General features: G+C 41.0%; 2 protein-coding genes across 3 annotated transcripts; one reads left to right on the plus strand and one right to left on the minus strand.

The window, feature by feature from the left end:
* Window positions 1–1,367: 1,367 nt before the first annotated feature.
* On the minus strand, window positions 1,368–10,439 carry LOC134087717 (sulfotransferase 6B1-like). 2 transcript variants are annotated; one of them, XM_062541412.1, is made up of 9 exons: window positions 10,389–10,439; window positions 9,841–9,978; window positions 8,404–8,643; window positions 5,950–6,062; window positions 5,568–5,657; window positions 4,505–4,628; window positions 3,820–3,914; window positions 3,078–3,231; window positions 1,368–2,651 (listed from the first exon to the last, which is right to left on the minus strand). In XM_062541412.1, exons 3-9 carry the CDS (start codon window positions 8,591–8,593, stop codon window positions 2,524–2,526), a joined length of 894 nt encoding a protein of 297 aa, XP_062397396.1. In that variant the 5' UTR covers window positions 8,594–8,643; window positions 9,841–9,978; window positions 10,389–10,439; the 3' UTR covers window positions 1,368–2,523. The 2 variants fall into 2 exon arrangements, with proteins under 2 accessions (XP_062397396.1, XP_062397388.1); XM_062541404.1 differs by lacking the exon at window positions 10,389–10,439 and having other exon boundaries at window positions 9,841–10,244.
* A 5,181-nt stretch (window positions 10,440–15,620) lies between these two features.
* LOC134078002 (NACHT, LRR and PYD domains-containing protein 12-like) lies at window positions 15,621–25,976 on the plus strand. Its single transcript, XM_062533636.1, has 10 exons — window positions 15,621–15,651; window positions 16,742–17,027; window positions 19,242–20,778; window positions 21,576–21,749; window positions 21,979–22,152; window positions 22,341–22,514; window positions 23,192–23,365; window positions 23,983–24,156; window positions 24,416–24,462; window positions 24,943–25,976. The coding sequence occupies exons 1-10, from the start codon at window positions 15,637–15,639 to the stop codon at window positions 25,548–25,550; spliced, it is 3,363 nt and encodes a 1,120-aa protein (XP_062389620.1). The 5' UTR covers window positions 15,621–15,636; the 3' UTR covers window positions 25,551–25,976.
* The last annotated feature ends 1,279 nt before the right edge of the window (window positions 25,977–27,255 follow it).

Below are 27,255 nucleotides of genomic sequence, written 5' to 3' on the forward strand. Positions count from 1 at the left end.
GAACACATAGCAGGAGGAAGAAATATCTATTTTCTGAAGCACTGATTTCAGCCCCGTGTGGTGAAGAGATACTCTATTTCATAGTGAACTATACATAGTTAGTAAAACGTAGAAACAGATGTTATATAGCCTATGGTTGGACCGAACCATGTGCTTTTGAGACGGCTAAAAAAAAAAAAAGTCACTACAATGTAAACAAAGGCTGGTGCACACCCACACACAAAAACCCAACCACACACACACACACACACACACACACACACACACACACGTATGCACACACGCACGCGCGCACACACACACACACACACACACACACACAGAGTTGCATGCAATGCCACTCACAAGTAATGGTTTCAAGTCACGCAGAAGCTGTATAACGATGACTTGCATTCTTTGCACTCTTTGAACTGTAGTTTATTTTCACAAGAGAAGGTGATAGATGAGAACAGGTACACACAAGCACATACAGATAGCCTACTGCTCCCTTACACACAAACACACCAAATACACACATGCGTGCACACACACCCGCCACATACAAACATACAGAAAGAGAGAGAGAGAGTTTATCTCTGCATTTACAGATAGGTATTTTGAGATCAGCACACAAAAGCTAATCCCTCTTACTATTGTATTCATCAAGACCTGTATTCATAATGTGTGCTTGCATGTCCGTGTGTGTGTGTGTGTGTGTGTGCGTGCCTGGGTGCGTGTGTGTGTGTGTGTGTGTACTGTACGTGCCTGCATGCATGTGTGTGTGTGTGTGTGTGTGTGTGTGTGTGTGTGTGTGTGAATGTATGTATGTGCGTGACAGTATGCACATGACATAATACAGAAGGTATTCAGTGATCACATTATGAAAATATTCATGTTAGCTGCCAAGGTGCTAAAAAAATATCTCCTCCGATACTTAGTGATATTTTTGGTTACACTGTCATAGCTGAACTCTCCATAACTGCTGTCAGAAAGGATTTACTAAAACAAAAACAAAAAAAATGTCTTGAGGCACGATTTCAGGAAGTCAAAAGCCTGCCTGGCGAGACCAGCGTTTACACAACTCCGTTGACTGATAACGCTTGCGTGAGAAAGACGCTTCTATACATGCGAATCGCGTGCCTGGGAGCGACACTCTGCCAAAAGCCACCGCGAGGAGTATCAGTTTAAAACGAGTTGAGCAGACTGTCTTACGACGCCATGCAGTAATCTTGGCAATGGCACAGTTTGTATATGCTATACTTTCTCCTTTTTGCTACATTCTGTGGTGGAAGCTTGTCTTACACCAACTTTCTCAAGTTTCTTTGGAACGAGTGGAACAATACAGAAAGTTAGGTAGCACACAAAGCACACATGACATGATTGAAAATAATTAAGTTGTCTTTAATGATGGCAAAAGTATGCATAATGTGTCATAATGTTATGAAGAATATAAAATGTAAAACATGTATGCTATATTGTGCATCAAGGTAGAGACAGCATGACATCACCTACAGATCCATCAGCTGCTCTGACTAGAAAATAGTTAGGGTTAAAGTACACATCAGCAAAGGATATAAATTCACACACTACAGATATCTTACAGGGTTACGACATAGGAACACATCTTTAGAGTCACATTGAGAAATGCAAAACATTTAAACCACATATTGAAATATTGGACATAATACATAATTGGGCATGGGACGTGGAAAACTCGGTGTGCGTGTGTGTGTGTGTGTGTGTGTTGTGCTTCTTAATGCATGTCACACCACCGTCTAGTGGTAAAGAGTGGTACTTACATACACTATATTGCCAAAAGTATTGAGTCACTTGCCTTGACCCCCATATGAAGTTCAGTCACATCCTATTCTTAATCCATAGGGCTTAATATTACGTTGGTCCACCGTTTGCAGCTATAACAGATTCAATTCATTGAAGTCTTTCCACAAGGTTTAGAAGTGTGTATATGGGCATTTTTGACCATTCTTTCAGAAGCACATTTGTGAAATCACACACCTTGCTTGGTGCACTGGTATACATGTTGGAACAGGAAGTGGCCATCCCCAAACTGTTCCCATAAAGTTGGGAGCATGGAATTGTCCAAAATCTCTTTCGCTGGAAGTAAGAGGCCAAGCCCAGCTCGGGGATGGCCCCTTCCTGTTCCAACATGACTGTGCACCAGTGCACAAAGCAAGGTCCATAAAGACATGGATGACAGTTTGGTGTGGATGAACTTGACTGGCCTGCACAGAGTCCTGACCTCAACCCAACAGAACCTTTGAGATGAATTAGAGCACAGACTGAGAGCCAGTCTCCTGTCCAACATCAGTGTGTGACCTCACAAATGCGCTTCTGAAAGAATGGTAAAAAATGCCCATAAACACACTTCTAAACCTTGTGGAAAGCCTTCACAGAATATATCATTACAAACATTTTTATTATTATTATTTTGGTGCTATTCACCTTTGCTTTGCGTTTTGAAACAACAATATTTTAACATTTAAGAATACACATCCTGTAAGGTAGCTTGTGGCTATTTCCTCCCTACTTGCAGTAGGTGTCGTATTTGAGCAGGGCCCCCAGTTTGGTTCCTGCTAGTGTCTTGTTGAACTCCTCATCCATCTGTTGGCTCTGGGCCTCACTCAAGTGGTTCTTCCAGTCGCCCACCTCACCTGGTCAGAGATGATATAATAAAACATGGATTCCAATCCAGTACATTGTTGTAGACTAAGACTTGACTAAAATCCAGTTCACTGATATGGTGCCTGTGAAGAACAGTGGTAGTGATAGGGGGGGGTTTGGTCTAAAATGGATAACCTGAAGAGACACGCACAAACACAAACAACAGCAGTGCTAACAACGACAAAAGCTTGCTAGTCTGCTAAAGCCTACTGTAGATTGTGCAACATTTTAGTACTAAAATAAACAAAAGCGTTTCAAAGGTTTTCTGACAAAATAAATAAATAAACATATGCGCTCAAATTAACAGACAAAATGAATGCAGAGTATGGGCAAAAGGCTCGGTCCGCATTCATAGCAAAATTTAACCTTAACAGTAATTGTGTCTCAGGCGTTGGGTAGCAAATGATCAAGCTCACCTTTTCTGAAGAGGACACTGCCCATGTTCTGCCCAAGCACACTGTTGGCACTCATAGCACTGAAGGTGCTCTCTGAGTGAATGGACTGGACCTGTTCCTCAGTCAGCGGGAAGCCAAAGAACTGGGAGATCTGCCTGATGCCTTCACTCAGGTCCTGGAAATGATACAAAAACAAGGATGTGTGTTGTGTGTTTTCAAGACCATGGGCCACATGTACTGTATCTATTGTTGTGTACAACTTGTTTTCACATACACATGTATTCACTTGTTGTGAATCTACAGTATGTCTACAGTATGCACAATCTCACGATTAAACTGGAGACAAATTAGCGGGGGCCGCCTGATCCCCACACGGAAATTAAACCCTGTGTTTAAGTGTACTGAAGGTGTGTTTCTTTGGTCCGTGGTTTTTGACAAGAGTGTCCAATGTAATTTAGACATACATGTATATGTCATAATGAATGAATATAGACATAAACATAAACAAACATGACCTCCTGTGCAATCGCTGACTGCACCTTTAAGCATGATTTTAGTGTATACACACCCAATATTTGGTATGTGCTTTTGTAGATGAGCTCCAGCTAGTTTGTAAGTTTTGTGCGTGTGTGTGTGTGTGTGTGTGTGTGTGTGTGCATGTCTGTGTGTGTGTGTGTGTGTGTGTGTGTGTGTGTGTGCGTGTCTGTTTGTGTGTTTGTGTGTGTGTGTGTGTGTGTGTGTGTGTGTGTCTGTGTGTACATACCTGTTTCAACTCCTCAAATGTAACAATCTTTACATTTGGATCATCCATATGCTTATTCCAGGCAAGAGCATGATCGAAATATGAACCCCAGCCGACTAAGACAGACCGACAAACAAGAAACAAGCAAGATATTATAGAATAAATTCAGCAGAATTCAAATCCAAATCCTTACAACATGTAGGAGTCCATAGATAGTAATGAGCTGGAAATGCACATTGGCACGCCATGGCTCAGTGCAGGCAAAAGTACCAATGGAAAAATAAACCCAAGCACAACTGATACTGTTTACTGTTTATGTTGCTTTTCTCTTTAGTCAACACTTAGTCTGATCAACTGCTAAATATAATTATTGTATTTTTTTTGTTTGTACAGTATGTCGCCTTGGACAAAGGCGTCTGCTAAGCAACCATAACCATAACCATAACAACTAACTCACTCCCCCATTCAACTGTGAGTCATACATTGTGTCAAAGATCAAAGGCTCCATGATCACACCAATCAAAGATGGACACTCCTTAACCCTACAACTCCAAATCAATTACAGTGGAGAAAATCAGTTAGAAAGAAATCAGATCAGTCTCCAGAGGACTTGAACTACAACTGTTATATGACTGTACAAGCGGTACAGTTTAGTTACTATGTGGACACAGCAGCCTTCTCAAATTGCAGCCGACATGTACTGTACCTTCTCCACTCATGAAGTCTGAGAAGAACTGGTTCCACTCCACATTGGGCAGCACTGGGTTCTTGTTCATGAAGTGGAAGTAGGAGACCACAGTGTCCTTTGGGTTCCTCCACACAACCAGCGCCTGGAAGGTCAAAGGTCATGAGTATTACCTCATAAGGTTTTAATGGTGTCTGGTTTAATTCAGGAACTGACTCCAACAAAAAACAGAACTGTTTTCCCACCAAAGACGCCCACTCAACACTGTACAAGGTTCGGCAAAGGGTCGTCCATAGTTTATAAGGCTCATTGAGTACACCTAGACCCACTTGATTTTTTTTTCAAGTTAAAGGTGAACTCCAGCATTTTTTACCTCCGCCAAGGAGGTTATGTTTTCATCAGGGTTTGTTTGTTTGTCTGTCTGTCTGTCTGTCTGTTTGCTAGCAAGATAACTCAAAATGTAATGGATGGATTTCGATGAAACCGTCGGGATGTGTGTGTGTGTGCCGCATATCTGTTGAACCGTTGGCCAGATTGATTTGAAACTTGCTATGTGTCTTGCTACGCATCAGTATCAGTAAAATAGGCACACTTTAGCTTTTGTCGCTCTACTGTAGCCACTCTGTGTGTTTGTGTGTTAACTACATACAGTATCTATCAAGCCATTCAAGGAATTAATTTCAGACTTGGCAGGTGTCTTACAATGGCTGGGGCATCAGTAAGTGCAGTGTCCAGTTTAAAGTTGTTTTGGATACGAAATGCAATATATCGTTAAATATTGGTATACGATGCACATGTTGGGTTTCTCTACAGGAATTCCACAGGAATGGCATGTTTGAACGAACACTTTACAGTTACAGTTTCTGTAGAGTTAATAGTATATTTGAAGACGACCTCCGGTGGTTATGAATCAATGTGTGTTATCAAATCATAAAATCTAATATGCATAAACAATTGTGTGGCTCAATGAAACAGACTTTGGACATAGTCAAATAAAAAAAATAGTTCCACCAGACAAATGCACAGACATAAACAGCAGAGATGATTCATTAATGTGACTGTCAAGTGAAAGTCCCTCTCTCACTTTAGCTTTCTTTTCTTTAAAAGACGCAGGGATCATTTCATGGTACAGATGTGTCCCAATAATCCTTGGAGAGGGCTGTCCAGCCATTCCCTGCCAAGAGAATGCACATGGAAATTGATTAAGCAGTGTTGTTACAGTAGGTGTGTGCATATACTGTACTGTGTGTGTGTGTGTGTGTGTGTGTGTGTGTGTGTGTGTGTGTGTGTGTATACACCTGGCAAAGTGATTAACTAGAATCAACTGACCTCAGAATTCATTTGATTCACAGCTGGGTCTACAGCAGTCTATCTGGACTAAAAAGCCCATTTGTAGGTCGATCAAGGATTGATTGATTGATTGATTGATTGATTGATTGATTTATAGATGTGACAGATTCTCCTACCTTCTGTCCCTCTGGTGTGAGGAACTCAATCAGTTGAGTAATGTCTGAGGAGTCCTTAACGCCGCTGGAGGCTGCTATGATTCTCCGCAGCACTGCCACTACCCAGTTGAATCCTGGGAAATGGAGTTGCAATCAGGGATAGAATGAGAGATATGTGGTGTGATATATGCAGGTACAACATTTGTTTTTGTTTCCCCCAATAGAAAAAAAAAAAAAAAAAATCTGAAATCAGAAATCTGCAATTATGGCATACAATGGTGAAGCATGCCAGGGTTATTTTTCTTTAAACTTCACCTCATGTCTCCACTTCTAAAGTCTAATACGTTGAACTATACACTGTAAAATATAGCCTAAAACTTTTTAACAGACATTCGCCGTAATAAATAACTAAACACAGTAAAATCATTGTTTTTTTTTTTCAAGAAGACTACTGTAAAAGTACAAAGTCTGTAATGTTTAAATGAAAAGAATGAGAGTTTTTAACACAATTGTACTGATAACAGTTAACTGTTAAGACTGTAAAGTCAGCCGTTATCAGTGTAAAAAGATATTACAGTAAAAACTCAGAGCTTTGTAGGTCATTAACATGACCTTAAACTCAATTCTGTAGGGAACAGGGAGTCAGTGCAGTTCAGCTAACACAGGGGTGATGTGCTCCCTCTTCTGGGTCTTAGTCTAGCAGCAGAGTTTTGTATGAGTGCCTATAGTTTTGGCTTTACTATTTCCTTTTTGTCCGTTGCATAATGAAACTTGATGCTTTGTCTTTTGTCTTTTGCCCTATATGCTGTAGGCAAGGGGTCAGGCTGACTGTTTGCTTTGGCAGGCGATGAATGAGCAAGACAAATGAGTGTGTGTGTGTGTGTGTGTGTGTGTGTGTGTGTGTGTGTGTGTGTGTGTGTGTGTGTGTGTACGTGTGTGTGTGTGTGTGTGTGTACGTGTGTGTACGTGTGTGTACGTGTGTGTGTGTGTGTGTGTGTGTGTGTGTGTGTGTGTGTGTGTGTGTACGTGTGTGTGTGTGTGTGTGTGGTGACAGAGTGACAAGAGAGATTTTTTCCATACACACATGGCACAACCAGTTTCTCTCAAAACAAATACACACATATCTATGGAGAGGTACAGTAGACCTCCTTCCTGTTCTGAGGCACTTTGACCATATTCTTCCAATCAGATAACATATTTGCTCATTTAACAAAACAAACACTTCTATTCAAGGTAATTTAGGTCCTCCATCAAACCCATGATTTCAGTCATAGGCTCTGTTCAAAATAGTAAAATAAGATATCTAACTGGGGAGCAAGGCAGCACGTGCTGTTCGAAAACGATTTTTTTTTTTTTGCTGCGTTCTAAGATATCTTACAATTACCAAAAAAGTCATTCTTGAGGGCAGCATCGATGCTCACTTCATGCTCCCTACTACCCATAATCCTTTGCGACAATGTCTGAAGCAACTGTGAAAAGTAAACATAGATGGCAAATGGCATCGATAATGGCGGCTGAATCTGTTGCAATGCTAACGTCATACCGTAGTGTTAACCAAAGATTATAGAGTGCTATGTTCATTCTTAAAAGATGCATTCAATCCAAAGTCATGTCTAGTGAGACCGCTCTCTATTTAGGGAGGGGGTAGCAGGCAGCTGTCTTCCGTTTTGAACGGAGCCATAGACTGAACAGAGCCATCTACTAAACCGAGCCATAGACTGAACAGAGCTATAGACTGAACAGAGCCATAGACTGAACAGAGCCATAGACTGTTTCAGTGTCTCAGCTGTACAGTACGTTAACATCTACATTTACTTATTTGCAGATACTTTTATCCAGAGCTACACTCTTTAAAGCAACACTAAAGCACTTTTCCTCTGTCGCACACACGCTATTTGTTTATCCAGCAGATAACAGACAAGGTAGAATATGTTGCATGATTTTATTAAAGTATGATGTATTGCGACATCGAAGCAAGTCAAATTTGTAGTTTCTGTAGTCTCATTTAATCGAACTACAGATACACCACCCCAGCTCGTAAAGTTACATATAGTGCAGTTATAGCCGATAGAGGGCCGCGAAGTCAAAGCGGAAGTGCCGTTCACCCTGTTACGGGTTGATGAACCGCTGAAATGATTTTGGAAACATTATTTTAAGGTACGAAAATCTCTTTAGTGTTGCTTTAAAAAATAGTCCTTGGGGTGCTACAGTATAGACTTGCAGGCTTCAAAGGCATGCAGGCTTCAAATAACCTTTTGGGGTTTCATTTGATGGATCCTTCGAAATGGTTTAAAGAACCATTTAGAGGTGCCATATATGAATCATGCAACGGAACCATTTTTTGTTCTATATACTGTAGCACCTTTTTACAGCAATAGAATAACATATAAGATGCGGTACAGGGGAGGCCTTAGTTACAGTAGGAATGACTTTACCAGTCAGCAGACAAGTTGAGGCCCTCCCACACCTGCTCACCACACTTGGGATAGGCCACCAGCATCACGTCGTCAGCCCGCGCCTCCATGGTCCTAAGGGCCTCCAGGTTCACGGCAGGGCTTACGACGGTGGGGTAGAGGCGACCCTCGAAGCGGTGCATCTTGTCCTCGTCCTTGACATTCTTGGCCCTCTCCAGGAAGGCGAGGACCGAGGGCGGCGTTTGGGTCATAATGGACAGACGGAAGGGGCGAAGAGAGAGAGCACTGAGGAGAGGAAACTCTGGAGAGAAAGAGAGAGAGAGAGAGAAAGTGTGTCAATGAGTCAGCAAGTGGAGGTGTATTTAAGTTATACAGTATAGTGGGTGTAGCAATTGGACAAAGGTGAGGAGAGAGAGAGATAGATAGAGAGAGAGAGAGAGAGAGAGAGAGAGAGAGAGAGAGAGAGAGAGAGAGAGAGAAAGTCCTATACTGGAATTAATTCATAATCTCTCTCAAGATTACAGTTAGTACGAAACACATCACGACAGTACTGGCGGCCACGCACTGGCTTCCTGTTTTCATTTAGAATCCAGTATAAAGTGGCATTGACTGTTTTTAAAGTCACTACATGGGCAGACTCCAGGGTATGCAAAAAACGCTGAACCTTAAATACTCCATCACTACTAAGATCCGCACGCCACGCACACCTGGACACACCCCACCCCGTTCCCACACATAGAAAGGTGACCGTGCTTTCAGCATACAGTACATGTCCATACTGTACACTGTTCATTGCCAAAAAATCACACAGTGACAGACTAAACTGTGCCTTCTGTTCTTAGCTATTGCACTAGTGTAAGCATGATCTTAGCACACACACACACACACACACACACACACACACACACACATACTAGGGCTCACAGTGATAGAGTCTAACACTCACACAGTAGGCCAAGCCAAAATGGGAATCCAAAAATACACACAAAAACAGACGAATAGTCTACACAATAGCAGGTTTATTCTTTGTGTCTACCTGCAGAGCAGATTAATAATTCTAAAGATGAAATGACGTTCAGACGTTCTGTCTCTTCAGCCGCCTCGTGACCCCATGCATTTGGCGCAACAGCGCCTCCTCCTGAACAAACATGCATTCATACAATAGCCTAGGCTACTCTCGACACACAATATAAAATACCACTGAGATTCAACTTCCAAGGTCTCCTGTCAGTGTGGACGAATCAAGGAAACAAAAAGAGTCAAACAGAAAATCTCAAAACAAATTGGCCAATCCCCTTGAATATCAACAGCAAGAAAGGCATCGGACAAGGATTTAAAGCAATAAGCACAAACAACGAAAACTATAGAGACAGAGGAAGAAGACAAAACAAATAAAGTGGTGACAGTCCATCAAACACACATTCACGACAAGGATACAGTAGGTCAAAGAAAACCAACAGAGTTGTGCAAGCTATACAAGCGGGTCCGATAATCATACCTGTGGAAGAGAAAAGCCGGGCAGGTGATAGCCGATTTGGTTTCCCACGGTCGTGGAAAGTGTCTCAAGCTCTTGCCGATAGTCTAGATAGCGCACGCTCAGCGGGTGCAGGGGCTGCTGCCTGCAGCACAGGGGATTCTACAACACGAAACAAAATGGTCCGTTCATGCCACCTGGGAATATCAGGGCCCGGTCCCGTGATTGCTTTGTTTTTCCCACAGCAAGTGCTCAACTGCCGTCGGAATGTGTGAGAAACATGGATGCTACATCAGTAATCTTACATAAACAACTGTAGGCCTATTAGCTTTAAAAATCTGGTGTGAGACGCTTATGAAAAAAAGGATAGCCTATGCAGCTTTCAAGTGACAAAACCTCAACTTTGAACGGCCGAAGTTGTCTCCACATTCGCCTCAGATTCTCCTTTCCATTCCACCTTAAAAATATTTATATACACGTTTCGGCCATTGGGTGGCAGTGTTTATCGCAACATCGAGTTAAAATTAGGGTTGTTTTGTGCTTAGCCTTCACCAAATAGCCTGGCTACTTACCAAATTGTTTGGGATGTCGTAGAATAAAGAATATCTGACTCCATCATCAATGCATGCCGAGATTGAGCATGTTGCCGGGCAACCCAACCACAAAACCGATTCCAGATGTTTCCGATTGGATGAAAAGTTTTCTTGAAACTTGAGGTGGGTGTGAGAGTGAGAGTTCTCGCTCAGAGATGGGCGAGTAGCGACATGTGAATGCAGCTTTACAGTAGCTCTGTAGTGCTGAAGTTATAAAATACTATCTCCACGGCTTTTGATGTATTTCCATTCAGACAACTTCACTCCACAAGGTTTAGGAGTGTGTTTAAGCTATTTGTTGAGCATTCAAGCGCATGTGTGAGGTCATGTTGGACGAGGTGACTGGCTGCGCTTTCATCTCAAAGGTGTTCTGTTGGGTTGAGATCAGGACTCTGTGCAGGCCAAGTTCAAGTTCATCCACACCAAACTCATCATCCATGTCTTTATGGACCTTGCTTTGTGCACTGGTGCACAGTCATCTTGGAACAGGAAGGGGCCATCCTCGAGCTGGGCTTGGTCTCTAGTTCCAGTGAAAGGAACTCTGAATGCTTCAGCATTAACCAAGAGATTTTGGACAATTAGGCCCTACATGCTCCCAACTTTGTTGAACAATTTAGGGATGGCACTTCCTGTTCCAACAGTCTCCTCGTCCATCAGTGTGTGATTTCACAAATGCGCTTCTGAAAGAATGGTCAAAAATGCTCATAAACACACTCCTAAACCTTGTGGAAAGCCTTCCCAGAGGAGTTGAAGCTGTTATAGCTGCAAAGGGTGGACCAGTGGATTAAGATAAGGATGTGACTGAAGTTCATGTGAGGGTCAAGGCAGGTGACCCAATATTTTTGACAATATGTATATTGTTCATAATCACACTGTGTCTTATGGTAGAAATATTCCAATAGTGTCATAGAGCGATGTAGTGCCTTTCAGTCAGTTGAATGGACAGATGTAATTTAGATCCATGTGGTTGCCTAATGGAGACTTTCATTCATTAAAAAGACACCTTATCTGTACTTGTTTCACTGCTAAAAACAATTCATGTGTGTTCTTACCATAGTTTTAAATTGACAAAGGTAGGCCTACTTTATCTTCATTTAATCCCAACGGTCACAATTGTGACCGAAAATAAAATGCCTTTAAAGATGTCATTGTATGAATTATCAATACATTTTCCCCAAAAATGGAAACCTAAAAGGGTCTCAGTTAAATAGCCTATGTGAAGTGCCAAATGTGTAGTGTAATTTGTCACATGGTCAGAGCTGCTTATGTTTTGGTTGCACCCTGACCAGAAAATGTCCACCCAAAAGCTCCCAAACTAAAGCTTAGAAAAGTATGTTTATGTAAAAATAGGACAGAGTTTGGGTACACATAATCTTTAAGGTGTCTAGTATGGAGGGATGCAAATGAAATATGTGAACTTTGTTCAGCATTCTCATAGCATGAGTGAACATGAAGACGGTCACAATTGTGACCGATGGGAAACTACAGAGTCAGATTTTGGGGATTTTCTCTTTTTTCTACACATTTCTTTGTCCAATCATCTAATTTCCAATAAATTCCACACAGAGATGATATGGGGACCTTGTCCCAGGTCTGTTATTTACATTTAAATGTGTATCACAATACAATACTCAACATTGCCTCTGTAATTCTCTGCTATATTCTAAGTGTGCTGATTTTTACATAGAGAAGCCATTGTATCACACTATTATACATAGCTATTGTAATAGCTAATTTCATATGCTGTTCTTTTTTCTTAATTTTACTTTCAGTAATTTCCTACACATATAAGATCTAACTGCCCAGATTTTACAATCATACCTCAAAAACAGTAAATCATTGTCCTCATTGACTATTATATTGCATGTCACATCCTGTAGGTGGTGGGGGTTGTAAATCAACACGTCAGTCAGCCTGTTGAAGGCAAATTGGCTGAATGTATGCAGAGACTTGCAATAGACATGAACAACCTTACCAGAAAATATATTCCCCACCCCTTTCCCAACAGCCTCCCCCCCCCCACCCCACCCCCACAACACACACACTTATGTACTACACAGTAAAGGGCCTCTGTCACAGGGGCCAGCCAGACAAATCAGAAGCACAGCTTCTCAACAATCTGTCCTGACACTATTGTATGTCCACATTACAGACTGTGTCCTATTATGCATTTAGAACCTTACTTATACCAGTGGTAAAATGAATTAAATTGAGCAAAATAGTGGATTTCACACCGTTCTGCCACTAGATTAGGCCAATAACTGAGGTCAGAGCAGACTCCTATGCTCCTGAGGTTTATTTGGGATCAGGGACAGGGGTCCTGTGTTCTCCAGGTCAAGCATTGTATGTGTCCAGGGTCCTCCTAGCCTGGCACGCCCTCCCAGTGACGTAACGCCTTCAGGCTTTTGCTGTCGCTGGTCTGGTCAACTGCTAATCGGGAAGGATTTCTGAGTTCCCGAAATCTGCGGAACTGCCCCCTTTGGTCGAGAACCAATCAACTTTGAGCAGCTCCAACGGCTCTGGGTAGAGGCGTGTTCAAGGCAGAGGAAAGAGTGTTGTTATTGGTTTAAACTCGGCAAACCGCTTTCTGACATCGACCAGTAGCAAATCGAGGCACTTAAGGAGGCGGGTCAACCAGCGCTTGGAGAAACCGTGTTAGCACAGGCTGTTGGTCAGACTAAAGTCTCGCAGAGCCTTTGAAAGTCGATGGTAATCAGGCTAGGGTCCTCCAGCATTATAAAGCACATAGTAGATACGCAAATGAACATAGGGTCCAGGATATAGGACACTGGGGACATAGAGCCTTATGAATATGAGGCCTTTGGAGCAAAGGGACCAGGTAACTTAGGATGTCACTTCATGTGTTCACTAATTCACAGATGGGATAAATGCAGAAACCAAATTACTTGTGTATGCAAGTATACTTGGCTTAAAAACCTGATTTACAATAACAAACAGACAAACAACATCTCTTTTGGCAACAAGTGGTGGTTGTTGCATTGTGGTGTATAGTTGGTATAGATGATGTAATGGCTTCTCTATGTAAAAATGGTATAGGTTGTTCATGTGTGTGTGTGTGTGTGTGTGTGTGTGTGTGTGTGTGTGTGTGTGTGTGTGTATGTACAGTATATAATCTATTTTAAATTGCATTATTTTTTATCTGTCTTTATCTGTTATCCATTTGCATTATAATTTTGTAGCACTTTGAGATTGTCCATAATATAAAGTGCAATACAAATAAAATGTATTATTATTATTATTATTATGTCTATTGCAGGTCTCTGCATACATTTAGGCATTATGCCTCCAGAAGGCTGACTGGCGAGTTGATTATACCCCCCACCACCTATAGTTTATATATGTGACATATGTATAATAGTCAATGAGGACAATGATTTACTGTTTTTGAGGTATGATTATCAAATCTGGACAGTCAGTTAGATCTGATATGTGCAGGTAATGACTGAAAGTAAAATAAAGATAAAGAACAGCAAAACCAGCTATTACAATAGCTATGTATAATAGTGTGATATAATGGCTTCTCTATGTAAAAATCGGCACACTTAGAATATAACAGAGAATTGCAGAGTCAATGTTGAGTATTGTATTGTGATACAAATATAAATGTAAAGAACAGACCTTGGACAATGTCCCCATATCATCTCTGACTGGAATTTATTGGAAATTAGATGATTGCACAATGAAATGTGTCAAAAAAAGAGAAAATCCCCAAAATCTGACTCTGTAGTTTCCCATCGGTCACAATTGTGACCGAAAATAAAACACTACTTTTCACCCACTTTTCTATTAAAAATTGAAAAAAAAGTAATTGATTACTTAAAAGGGTTACTCAAGACACATGATTTTGATATTTTCATGTCTGGGAAAAATTTGGGATTAAACGGTTTAATAGCCTACTGAATAACAGTAATATTGAAATAAAAGGTGCCGCCACACAAAATAATGGCACGACCCTTATAGTAGCCCACTTTGTGTTTTAGAATGCTGTGATAACAGCAAAATCATTTAACTCTTGTATGTTTCAGCCTGCAATCCTGTAGCAAGGGGAAACATTTGTCCTTACTATGCCCAATTGAACATTTCTTTTTTTTATTATTCATGACAGGCAGTGTCACAATACAATGAAACTAACTGTGGTTGTAACACCTTCCCGTTTTTGCAACATCTGTTTCATTGTATTGTGACACTGCCTGTCATGAATAATAAAAAATATTCTAAAATCAGTGGAACTTACAGCCTCATGGGCTTATATCTTAATGTGGCACCTTAGTAACAGCTGTTATCTAGGAGAGGGTATTAAGAGTAGTGTTAAAGTCCAGAGTGATGTCCTGACAATTTATGTTGAGGGAAATATAACACTTGCAAAACATTGGACAAGACATCAACTCTCTGTTCCAGTCATAAACTGGGCCTACACAAGTGGTGTATTTACCTGCAATACAGGACATGGGAAATAAAGTACTACTACACACACCAAGTTAGGGATATCTGCCTTTCAGGTGAAATGTAATGTTTTAGTACAGAAAGTACTGAAACCCTGAACATGCATATTTAAAAGTCTAGAGAATGTCACATTAAGTTCACCTGTAAAGGTTATAGTGGATTTTTAGGTTAATCCTGAAAAGTAACGTCACTGTGATACAAGGAATGGCTACAATTGAGAAAATGTAATCTTCTGCACTGATCAGTTACTATGAAAGGTGATGTTGGTTTGGATGTGACCAATATTGGTAGGATAGTGATTTGTCATTACAGCCTATTTAGTTTTTCAGACTATATCTGGCAGCAATGCACTTCAATGTAAACGCTGGTCGCACTCAGGCAAGGACAACCTCAGGTAAACTGAGGTACAGATTACATGACATAAGATTCCAAAAGCCAAAAAGGGAGGACATTATGTGACGCCAGTAAAATCTTATTTTTAGGTTAATCCATTTCACCTGAAAAGCTGAATATGTGAGTAGTGTAATTTTTCCAGTGCTCAAACATGTGCATGCTCACATCCGTCTCTGCACAAACCGTTTACTGAGGGGGAAGGAACGGATTTCCCTATTAGCTCGTGACAATAATTTCTCTGAGGGAACTATGTAACATTTATTGTGAGTCATCTAGTTTGATACCACGGGTTGTTCCTCACTTGTGTTTGTAGCCTACAGTATATAATCAGGATTTCTTGTGTCCTCTGGAACATTTGAGAAGTGGCTGAATGGCTGACGTTGAGGTAAGTTGGATCATGGCAAAGATGTGCATTTACAGAGTACATTTTTACAAGTTGACTTTACTTAAAAAAAATGAATGCAAACTCATTGCCTTGAAAAAAAAGGAAGTTCAATGAAATTACATTTTATAAGTGAACACAGATTTGTGTATTCTGAGTGAGTAACCCTTACTAAGCTTACACTTTTTAACGGTATACAACTTTTTAATTTAAGTCGGGTTCTGTTAATCCTGTCGGGACTTATTTTCCGATAATTACCAGCGGACAATACATTATGCCTTACTTAGATCATGGTTTTTAGGTAAATGCAGCTTGTTTTTTTTGAGTAAATAGTACTTTATTAGCTCACATTTTACTATTTCAAATGAAGTGAGTGTTCTTTTGGTCAAAGCTAAGTCAATCCCACTTACTTTTTCTTGTTACGGTACTTTGAATATTAGAATTTACAGTGATGCATGGACAATGAGCTGAGATTCTCTGAATGTTTTACACTCTGTAAAGCATCATGAGACGTGTGTAATGTTTTGGCGCTCTATAAGTGAAATTAAATTACTTGATCAAAAGAGAGAAAAAAAAACACTTCATGCTTATACTGTAAGTGCAACTATGCGGCTATGAAGGAGATAAGCTGTAATACGGGTTTAGGCAAACTGATGACTTTTCTTTTTTTTTTTTTTGGTAGCCTGTTTTGTCATGCATTGATGATTTCTGTTTGACAGGGCTGCCAAAGGCTCTAGTTATAGTGGCTAATATCTGATATTTAAATGTTGTGGAGAGAAATTGTACTATGTACAAGCTAAACTCGACATGGAGTTGTTTCGGCTTATCATGTTATCCTGTGTGCATGACATGAAGTTTTTTAAGCAAGTTTTATTCACCAGAACTTTGCAGCCAGCATCTGCATCATGACAATTCCTAAGTGAATTATGTTGGGGTTCATTATGTACTTTATTATTCCGTAATTGTGTACGGTCACATCACATATTTCATACATACTGTACAGAGAGAGAGACAGGGGGAGAAAGAAAAAGAAAGACCAGAGATTTCCCTGTGAATGTGTTTTAAAATGCATGTTTGAAACCTTACCCCAAAGCATCCAGTTAGTGGACCAATAAACCACACAATGACCACAAACCTGGAAGAAGTCCTGAGGAACACTCTGGACAACCTCACAGGAGCAGAGTTTAAGAGGTTTAAGCACCACCTGCGGGACCTGGGCAGAGTCGCATGGGGAAAGCTGGAGAAGGCCGACACAGACGATGTTGTGGACTTGATGGTGGAGGTGTACGGCACAGACGCGGGGAGCATCACACTGACCATCTTGCAGAAGATGAACCACCACCAGTTGATTGAGCAGTTGGAGAGAAATCTGGAGACATGTAAGTGTACATTAGCTTTACACACTCTGATGATGAAGTACTTGTTACCTCCGCCAAGGAGGTTATGTTTTCATCGGGGACCGGCGTTTGTCTGTTTGTTTGTCTGTCTGTCTGTCTGTTAGCAAGATAACTCAAAAAGTTATGGATGGATTTCGATGAAATTTTCACGGAAGGTCAGACATGACCCAAGGAAGAAACGATTACATGTAATGACTTGGTATGGCCACATGGTGGCGATCTGAATAGTTTAGGTGAAAATGTATGACAACCTAGGAAGAACAATACAGGCGGAGGTCTGCGCTCTCTGAGTGCTTTTCTAGTTTATGTATGTGGGAAGAATACTGTAGGTATTCATTATGTATTCTCACAGGGTCAGAATAGTAATGCCATCTGACATATACTCACTTCTGAGCTAATGTGTGGTGAAAAATGAGGATCACTTCCATAAAATATAGCTGCAAGCAGCAATGAGGGGGCCAGTTCAGAAGGCCAGAGTTGCCATAGTAACTCAATGCTGTTACATCAGGTATAGAGTGTTAAGCTGTCACAACAATTTTGATATCAAACAACCCAAGATTGGCTGAGATATGAGCTCACCTCCTGTTTGGCGGCTTCTGGTGGCGCTAATGAGTATGATATGCCGACATGAAACTTGGTGACTTGAATCATGGGCATCACTAGACAGTTCAATGGGCTGCCATTGACTTCCATGGTGGAATAATAATAATAGGAAAACCTTGAAACACTGCTTCGCTGCTTGGCCCCCAATTAATATGGGCTGTACAATTTCAAACAAACTTGAATACAGTCAAAGTTTGGCGTTTGCCTCACTGCCCTTAGCTAATTCACTGTTTGTGATTTTGGGTTCTAGCTTATGCTATTACGCACCCAGTGTAGAGGGCTGTTAGATTGAAAATGCAAATCCGTTGCCGGACTGAGGAGATTATGCAAAGGTTCCTGTAAATGACAAACTTGTTATGCCTGAAAATCTTCAACCTCAAGTATGCTGCTAATGAGCAAATACAATGGGTTACTTGCACGAAAGGCTGTCCATGCGGCCATTTTGTTTCCAGTGGAGCCAGGTGTGTTTGAACCTGCCACTATTGTTGATGTACTCAGTGTCTACAGGTTTGGTGTTGCGCCTAGTAAATCAGCATGTTAACGATAAAGAGGGATTTATGCACATGTTAAAATTGGTATGATTGGTCAAACCAGATATTCAGTGTCGGAGTGAGGATAAGGAGCAGAATATAACCAAAGATGGCATTACAAATGGGAGGGAAACAGCTGCATTGACAGCCTTTTGTGCAAGTAGCCCATTGTTTAGATTAGGTGAACTAGGTGCACGTTCACAGGTAGGGTACCCCAATTGTTTTTGACCGCAGGTGCCCTAATTCTTCCCCGTCAAGGGCCAAACATGAATCGGGATGGAGGGCTGCAGGCCTGGTCAAAACTAAATGTTGAAGTCGTGGACCATTCATTTGAAATGCATTGCGTACTATCTGAGCAAAATTACATTTTACAAAAGGTATGAAAATTAAATTAGATTATTAATTCCTAATATGTGCATACTGAACTCATGGTAAATTCATAATGTACAAGCAGTAAACTAACTCATAATTCCCAATGTTTCATACTGAATACATAATGAATTCATAATGAATTCATAATGAACTAGAAAAGCACTCAGAGCACAGACCTCCGCCAAGTGAAAATATAACCGCCCTCTGGATCCAGACAGTGATACGGATCATTCCCAAAAATGTAATCGTTTCTTCCTTGGATCATTTAAGATCTTCCCTGAACATTTCATCGAAATCCATCCATAACTGTTTGAGTTATCTTGCTAACAAACAAACAAACAGACATAAAAACAAACCTCGATGAAACATAACCTCCTTGGCGGCGATAATGAGATTCTACTAATGAGGATAATGATGAATTAAGTGTTAATGCTTAACTAATACTTAACTAACTAATAGTGTACCATTATTGTAAAGTCTTACTCAAGGAGACATCTTTGGAATTGAAATCACAACTTTTCAGGCCTGCACGCTAGCCCAGCCACTTCACAACCAATACCCGAGATAACATCAAAAGCCAGATATTAGCCTATGAAATAGTTTGCATGATATTTTATTTTTGATATTCACTTGATACATGCTTAAAGAATACCCATGTGATGTCATCATATCTTATCTTTCTTGTCTTAAGATTATGATGAAGCCCATGCAGCAACAAGGAAGAAATCATCACTAATACAGAAGCTTCAGGAAAAACTGAAAAACAGGTTTCCTATCTTACATCCTGAAGATGAAAATACTTACATTGAGATTCATATTGAAGGAAGCCATATGAGGGAAGACAATGGGACAGGACCAAGGTCTGAAGTTAAGCAAATTGAGTTGGGGAAAATGTTTGCAGCCACATCTGCAATACGAGTTTTGACATTGGGAACTGCTGGCGTAGGGAAAACGGTTGCAGTGCAGAAGTTTGTCATGGACTGGGCCGAGAGAAAAACAAACCAACACATCGACTTTGTTTTTCTTCTTCCATTCCGAGAGCTGAACTTGAAGAGAAGAAAAAGCTACAGCCTTTTTGATCTTCTTCTTGTATTCTACCCTGAACTCGAAGATTTGAGAACCCTCCCTGAGTTTAATGAAAGCAAGATGCTTTTTGTCTTTGACAGCCTCAATGAAAGCCAGCTCCAGCTAGACTTTGATGGGTGCATTTGTGACCCTAATGAGAAGTCTTCAGTGGACGTCCTCATCTCGAGTCTCATCAAAGGCACCCTCCAACCCTCTGCACTCACCTGGGTCACAACCAGACCAGCAGCTGCTAGTCTGATCCCGTCTGAGTATTTCAACTTGAAGACAGAGGTGCGTGGATTCAATGACCACCAGAAAGTTGAGTTCCTCCAGAAGAGTATCAGGAATCCAGAAAAGGCCAACAGAGTCATTGAATATGTCAACAACAAAAGAAGCCTTCACATCATGTGTCAGATACCACTATTCTGCCATATTGTAGCCAATGTGCTGGAAGAGATACTGGAAGATCCGAGCAAAGGGGAGCCACCCAAAACATTGACTGAATTGTACGCATCATTCAGTGTTCTTCAGATAAAAAACCTGAAGAACATGAGTGCACTGGAAAAAGGACAGCTCCTTATTAAACTGGGGAAACTGGCATTTAGACATCTGGAGAAAGGCACCCAGATGTTTCTCGAGAAAGACTTGATGGCATGTGATCTTGATGTGAAATCTGGAGCTTTTGAAGCTGGTACGTGCACAGAGATTATAAAAATAGAAAGTGGCATAACTGGAGAGAACACCTTTAGCTTTGTGCACCTCAGTGTACAAGAATTCCTTGCCGCTCTTTATGTTCTTCATGAAAGTGTTCATGGGGAAAATCCTCTTCTTAAGACTGTGAGTGAGAAGATCCGCTGGTCGTCCACACCATCAAGGTTTCACCTTTACGAGTTTGCAGTGGAAAAGGCCCTGCAGAGCCAGAACGGACATTTGGACCTTTTCCTGCGCTTCCTTCTTGGCCTGGCTCCAATGTTGGAGGCTGAAATCCAGCCCCCTCTGGATGTAGTGCTGCCACAGTTAGCTACCAGAGAAGACAGCATTGATATAACAGTTCAATACATCAAGGAGAAGATCAAGGAGGACATCTCACTAGAACGGCTCATCCAACTCCTCCGCTGTTTAAATGAGCTTGGAGACAGTTCACTGGCTGAGGAGATCAACAGGTATGTCAATGTTGTAGTTGATTAGTTGCTCAACTTGCTCAACTCAATATGTTAAGTTAGGGATAATGGCAGAAATGGCTAGTTTTCATATGACCACAGAATTCATCATGTTCACACCACTTGGAAAAATGAGAGACTGTTTTGTTAAGTCAGCAGACTGTCTGAGGCCCCGTACATACGTACTGTAACCGGGTATCTGCTAAAATGAAGATATTTGTCTACGTTTGGACCTGTCATACACATGAAAACGCATATAAACGAGTGTTTAAAAAAACTCTGGGCAAAGTGAAGATCGGCGAATACTCCGTCTATGCATTCGCGTGTAGACAGAGATAACCGGAGTTCTGCGTTTTCGAACGTCAGAATATGCACTAAAACAACAACATCTGCTCTGACGTCAAATGTGCGACCTTTGTTCACTGCAGAAGCATGGATCTGAGTGCCTTGAAAACGCAGCTGTTCGGTTATGTGTGGAAGGTTTTTTTTTTCTGAAAACGAGGTAGTGTGGATAACCTTTATTTTATAAACGGAGGGGGGGAAATATTTGGCTTTAAAAATACCCGGCTACGTGTGTAGATAGCCTGACTGACTACACATGCACAGTCAAGTCAGGCTACTGCTATAGCTCGACTAGGCAATTCAGTTGGACTGTCCGTGTCCCAGTATACAGACACAGGAGTGGAATTGATTTATTATCCAAGATGGCTATGATACAGTAGTAGCGGATAGGAAAGCAGGATTTTTTAATGGTCAATCATGTAATGAATATTGTGAGTGTTTGTTTGTTTTTAACGCAGGCACCTAACCTCAGAAGAGGAGAAGAGTCTCACTCCAGCCCAGTGCTCATCTCTGGCCTACCTGCTGCTGATATCAGCTGAAGACTTGGAGGAGTTTGATCTGAAGAAATACCAGCGATTTGAAGCAGGGCTCCACAGAATGCTATCTGTAGTCAAAGTATCTAGGAGAGTTTGGTGAGAGAAAAAAAAAAAAAACATTACATAAAAACATAAAAGTGTCGCCTTTGATCATTCAAGGATTGTTTTCAGACAAATTGGATATTGATTGAAAGAGATGGTTGCATTTTTTTTTCTGGGTATGGTTCGTTGTGTATCAACAAAGAAATAATGTTATATTCAACACGCTTCAATATGCATGAAATATAAAGGGACAATGCAGTGATATAGCGTTTACTCTCCGTAGGCTAAATCAGTGTTGCCTCACTAAAGCAAGTTGTGGAATATTGGCATCAGTGCTGCAAGGGACAACATCTCATGTCAGAGAACTGGACATAAGTGACAATGACTTGCAGGATGAAGGAGTGGACCTACTCTGTGTGGGACTAAGAGATCCACAATGCAAGCTGGAGACACTGAGGTCAGTTATGCGGCATGTGTGAGTCTACAATGGATCAAACTTTTAGCTGCTCCTGCATACACATACACACTAATTGTTATAATTCAACATGCTATAATATAACACAATAGAGATAAAGAGATTGTGAGTTGATGCAAAGTTTCATCTTTATTTCTTAACTTTCTTTTTTTTTGTGTTTTTGTTAATAGGTTAAACCGTTGTCACCTCTCTCATGAGAGCTGTGAACTGTTGGAGTCTGTTCTGCAAGTATCGACATCCCATCTCAGAGAACTGGACATGAGTGACAATGACCTGCAGGATGAAGGAGTGGAGCTGCTCTGTGCGGGACTAAGAGATCCACAATGCAAGCTGGAGACACTGAGGTCAGTTATTACCTCCGCCATGGTTATGTTTTCATCAGGGTTTGTCTGTCTGTCTGTCTGTCTGTTTGTCTGTTTGTTTGTTTGTTACCTCCGCCAAGGAGGTTATGTTTTCATCAGGGACAGGCGTCTGTCTGTTTGTTTGTCTGTCTGTCTGTTTGTTAGCAAGATAACTAAAAAAGTAATGGAATCCGTAATACGTATCACCGCCGGGATTCCGCAGGCGTTTATGTGTTTCGCTTAGCAGTGTAATGGCATGGCATGGCCACGTGGTGGCGATCTGAATAGTTTAGGTTCAAATGTATGACAACCTAGGAAGAACAATACAGGCGGAGGTCTGTGCTCTCTGAGAGCTTTTCTAGTTTGTTTGTGTTTTTGTCTGTTTGTCTGCAAGATAACTCAAAAAGTTTTGGATAGGTTTCGATTGTCTCAAAGGTCGAATGTCTGAAATGACCCAAGGAAGAAACTATTACATTTTGGGAGTGTGCCAGAATTTGGTTTCAGCTTGTGAAGCTGTATTTCTACTTTGGATAGAAACCAAGGCATGATAATCATATACAGAATACAGGAGATAGAAGGGTAAACTGAAAATGTATATGTTAACTGTACACATTTGTAAATGTGTATTATGGGAGTGTGACATAGGATAGAATGTATTTCAACAGTATTTTTTTAAACAGGCTAAATCGATGTCACCTCTCCCAAGCAAATTGTGAAATGATGGCTTCAGTTCTGCAAAGGACTCCTTCCCTTTTCAAAGAATTGGACTTGAGTGACAATGACCTGGGGGATGAAGGAATAGACCTGCTCTGTGTTGGACTGTGGGATCCACAGTGCAAGCTGGAGACACTGAGGTCAGTTATAAACCATTGATAACACAGAGTAGCGCATTGCCCAGCCTGTGATGCAGTACACATATTCAGGGCATATAGGTATTTTTTGACCAAGGCATGTCTCTTCTGAATGAAAATATAATTCATATTATAATATAATAAATTATAATAAATATAATAATATAGTCTCTTTGCATCCATTTTTCGTCATGCAAACTGACACTACCCATCCAGCTAGTATCTACAGGGAATTCGTTGTACTTGTGTTGCATGCAAAGTTATAATGGTACTACTATACTTAGCTTTTAAAATGAAAGAAGACTATTTGGTAGAGCAGTTCCTGTGTAAAGGTGTTATTTAGGCTTAATAAGGCACTGCGTGTAAGGCTGGTCTACATGAACTAAAAGCACACAATTTGTAAATAAGCTAATCAATTGATCAATTGAATTGTGGTTGGGTTGATTTAAAAATGGGGGGGGGGGTAGTAATTCCGCACATAGTGCATACTAATACAACCCTAGTGGCACCCACGGTGGTTATTATGGCCAGCTATTATGAATTGTTAATCTCTGGTTTTAGGTTGTCTCTTTGGTGGTTATTATGGCCAGCTATTATGAATTGTTAATCTCTGGTTTTAGGTTGTCTCTTTGTGTGGTCACACATAAAGGCTGTTCTTTCTTGGCCACTGCTCTCAAATCAAACCCTTCCTACCTGAAACATCTGGACCTCAGCTGCAATCACCCAGGAGAGTCAGGTGTCAGAGATCTCACAGAAAGACTGAATGATCCCAATTGTAAACTAGAGACTTTCAAGTAAGTGCTGGGTTTTACTTAGATGACACGCTAGTCTTCATCCATTTTTTTGTGCTGTGGGTTGACACTTGTTGAGACTGCTTATCATTGAGCTATACTTTTCCAGCCTTTCCTCTCTGCATGCATACATATGTGTAGCTGTGACTGCATGCATTTTGGCATGGTCCAATCTGGCACAGTGATGTTTTTTTTTCTTCTTCTTCTTCTCTCTCTGTTGAGCTACAAAAACAGATTTTTTTTTTCTTTCGTCTTTCTTCAGGTATGACCATGGAGGAGAGTTTAGGAGTAAACCAGGAGTACGAAAATGTGAGTGACCGACTTTAATACTTGAGGGTTTGTTTGTTTGTTCTTTGTATTTGCATTCCTAAATCAACACATTTTGTGCAACTGCATGTGACTGCAACACATACATTACCATTTCATCATATTCTTTATCAAACAAATATCAAAACTGCATGAAGTTTGATATGAAGGGTCATTATGACACCCTCTGAATATATGCCAGTTTTGTTTAATGTGTAATGTGTAAATTGACAATTGTGATATTTTTTTTTATGGAGGGAATGTGTAGGACTCTTTTTTTGTGTGTTTTGTGTGTGTTTGTGTGTTTGTGTGAGTGTGTGTGTGTGCGTGTGCATGTGCGCGTGTGTGTGTGTGCACGTGGGCGCATGCCATGTTTCTTTTTTATCAACTGTGTGTGTGAGTATGTGTTTTTTATGGTGTGTGTGTGATCAACATTCCCTTTCACACGTCATATTCTTCTCTGTCCTCTCCTGTCGTGTGCAGATGCCTGTGAGCTCACACTGGACCCGCACACGGCCAGCAGCAGCCATCTCTCCTTCTCGGAGGATAACAGAGGGGTGATCCAGGAGAGAGAGAGACCTGACAGATATCCTGACAGATACCCAGAATTATTCGACCCCTGTTTGTGCTCCCAGGTGCTGTGTCCAGAGGGTCTGTCCGGACGCTGCTATTGGGAGGCTGAGTGGATCGGTGGGGACGTTTCAATTGGAGTGACGTACAAAAACATCCAGAGGAGAGGGAACGGTTCTAACTGCAGCCTTGGACTTGACGACAAGTCCTGGACTGTGAATTTCCGTGGGTCATTTGTTGATAGTAATTCATATAATTGTATTACCGGGGTTTACAAATCACACCGTGGCTACATCCACTCTGCCTGCCACAACAATAAGAAGACTGAAATACTTAATCTACCCCCATGCTTCAACAGAGTAGGAGTGTTCCTGGACTGGCCCGCAGGTACCCTGTCCTTCTACGGCGTCTCCTCCGACACACTCACTCACCTGCACACGTTCCACTCCACGTTCACTGAGCCCCTCTATCCTGGGTTCAGGTGCTATAATTCAGCTGTGCGCTTGTGTCAGATCACATGATCTGGTCAGTATGCCGGGGCACCAGAGCCTGCAGAAGTATCTCACACCCCCTATTCAAAACAATGGTGTCAGGACATTCTGTAGTGAAACATTAAAAGTGAATTGAAATGTTCATGACATGTTGATGAACACATTCATAGTTCAAGGAGTTCAGTTGATTCAATATTGTATTCATATTTGCGTCTGTTAAGGAATAAAAAGGACACAGATGTTTTCCCTCTTTCTTCTGTTATAAGTGTGTGTGTCCGTGTGTGACAGTGACTGATGTGTGTGTGTGTGTGTGTGTGTGTGTGTGTGTGTGTGGGTGGATGTGAGTGTAAAAGCTAAATGTTTTGACTGTTTGCTTGTTAGCATACAGTACACATTAGCTGTAACAATGATTCCATTATTTAGATTAGCTATGTGTGTATTGTATTACACTGCACAATACACATTGTTTATTTGTTTGTATTTTGTGTCCATTGCATTGCTTTTTTTGTAACACATTCATGCCAATTAAGCTTGATTGAACGTATGTGTATCAATTGTTTGTAGGTAATCTTCAACTTAACTCTTACATATTATTTTCATTTTATTTGTTGGTTTAGGTTATGTACAGTAGTTTAATAGCAATATTGTAACTGAAACAGTGTCTTTTTCATGCATTCATAGGCCAATTCGAGCATTCATTAAGGTCTACAATTAATTAATTCACTCACCCTGTAAAGTATTAATTTGCTGTATATACTGACTATTCAAATATCCATCTGTAAAACAGTCAATTACTCTCCGAATGAGAGATACACTGATGCATGCCTATGTACACTCACAATCATTTACTTGTGTGGTTTCATTAAATTTGTTTTATTTCTCTCTCATTCATTCATTCATTAATTCATTCAGTCTAATGGAAAAAAAGTGAATCTCAGCATGGGCCAGTGGTTGACGAGTTTGTTAGTTGGTGTGAGAAGTCTTTTCTGCAGCTGAACACATCTAAGACAAAAGATATGGTCATTGATTTTAGCAGAAATCAATCCCCTCCGCCTTTTACTTGTATAAATGGAAGCTGTATAGAGGTGGTTGACCAATACAAATATCTGGGAACAGTGATAGACAACAGGCTCAAATTCAACATTAATACAGAGGTAATTTGTAAGAAGGGTCAGCAGCGTTTGTACTTCCTCTGGAAGCTTAACTTGTTTAATGTCGATATGGTTATGTTGTCTTTATTTTACAAGTCTTTTATAGAATCTGTTCTTACCTTTTCTTTTATTGCCTGGTATGGAGCCATCAGTGTTAAGGCCCGATCACATTACAGGCAGCATGCGCTATGAAACCCATTCATTTCAATGGGTTGAGAGCGCAAAAACGGGTCTGCCGCTGTGCTCAGCAAAGCGCAGCGCCGGCGGCATTTTGCCGCTTTGCCGCTGTTGCGCGTACCGCGGTCAAAGTTGAAATAATTGAACTTTGACCGCGGCGCGCTGTAAGTGAATGGTCTTTTGCGCGGAGCCCAGCAGTAACCATAGAAATAGCAGCGGTAACAGCAACAAAAATCGTAGAACGTTACCTCAACCAAGAGCAACCTAGCGGTGAGCGCAGCGCATGCCGTCTATAATGTGATCGGGCCTTCAGGGACAAAAACAACCATACTATATTGAACTGTGAAAATCATCCACTCCATTTTTTATTTGAAGTTCTTCCCTCAGGCAAAAGACTAAGAGTCCCC

The sequence above is a fragment of the Sardina pilchardus genome, chromosome 1 (assembly GCF_963854185.1).
Source record: "Sardina pilchardus chromosome 1, fSarPil1.1, whole genome shotgun sequence".
Lineage (NCBI taxonomy): Eukaryota > Metazoa > Chordata > Actinopteri > Clupeiformes > Clupeidae > Sardina > Sardina pilchardus.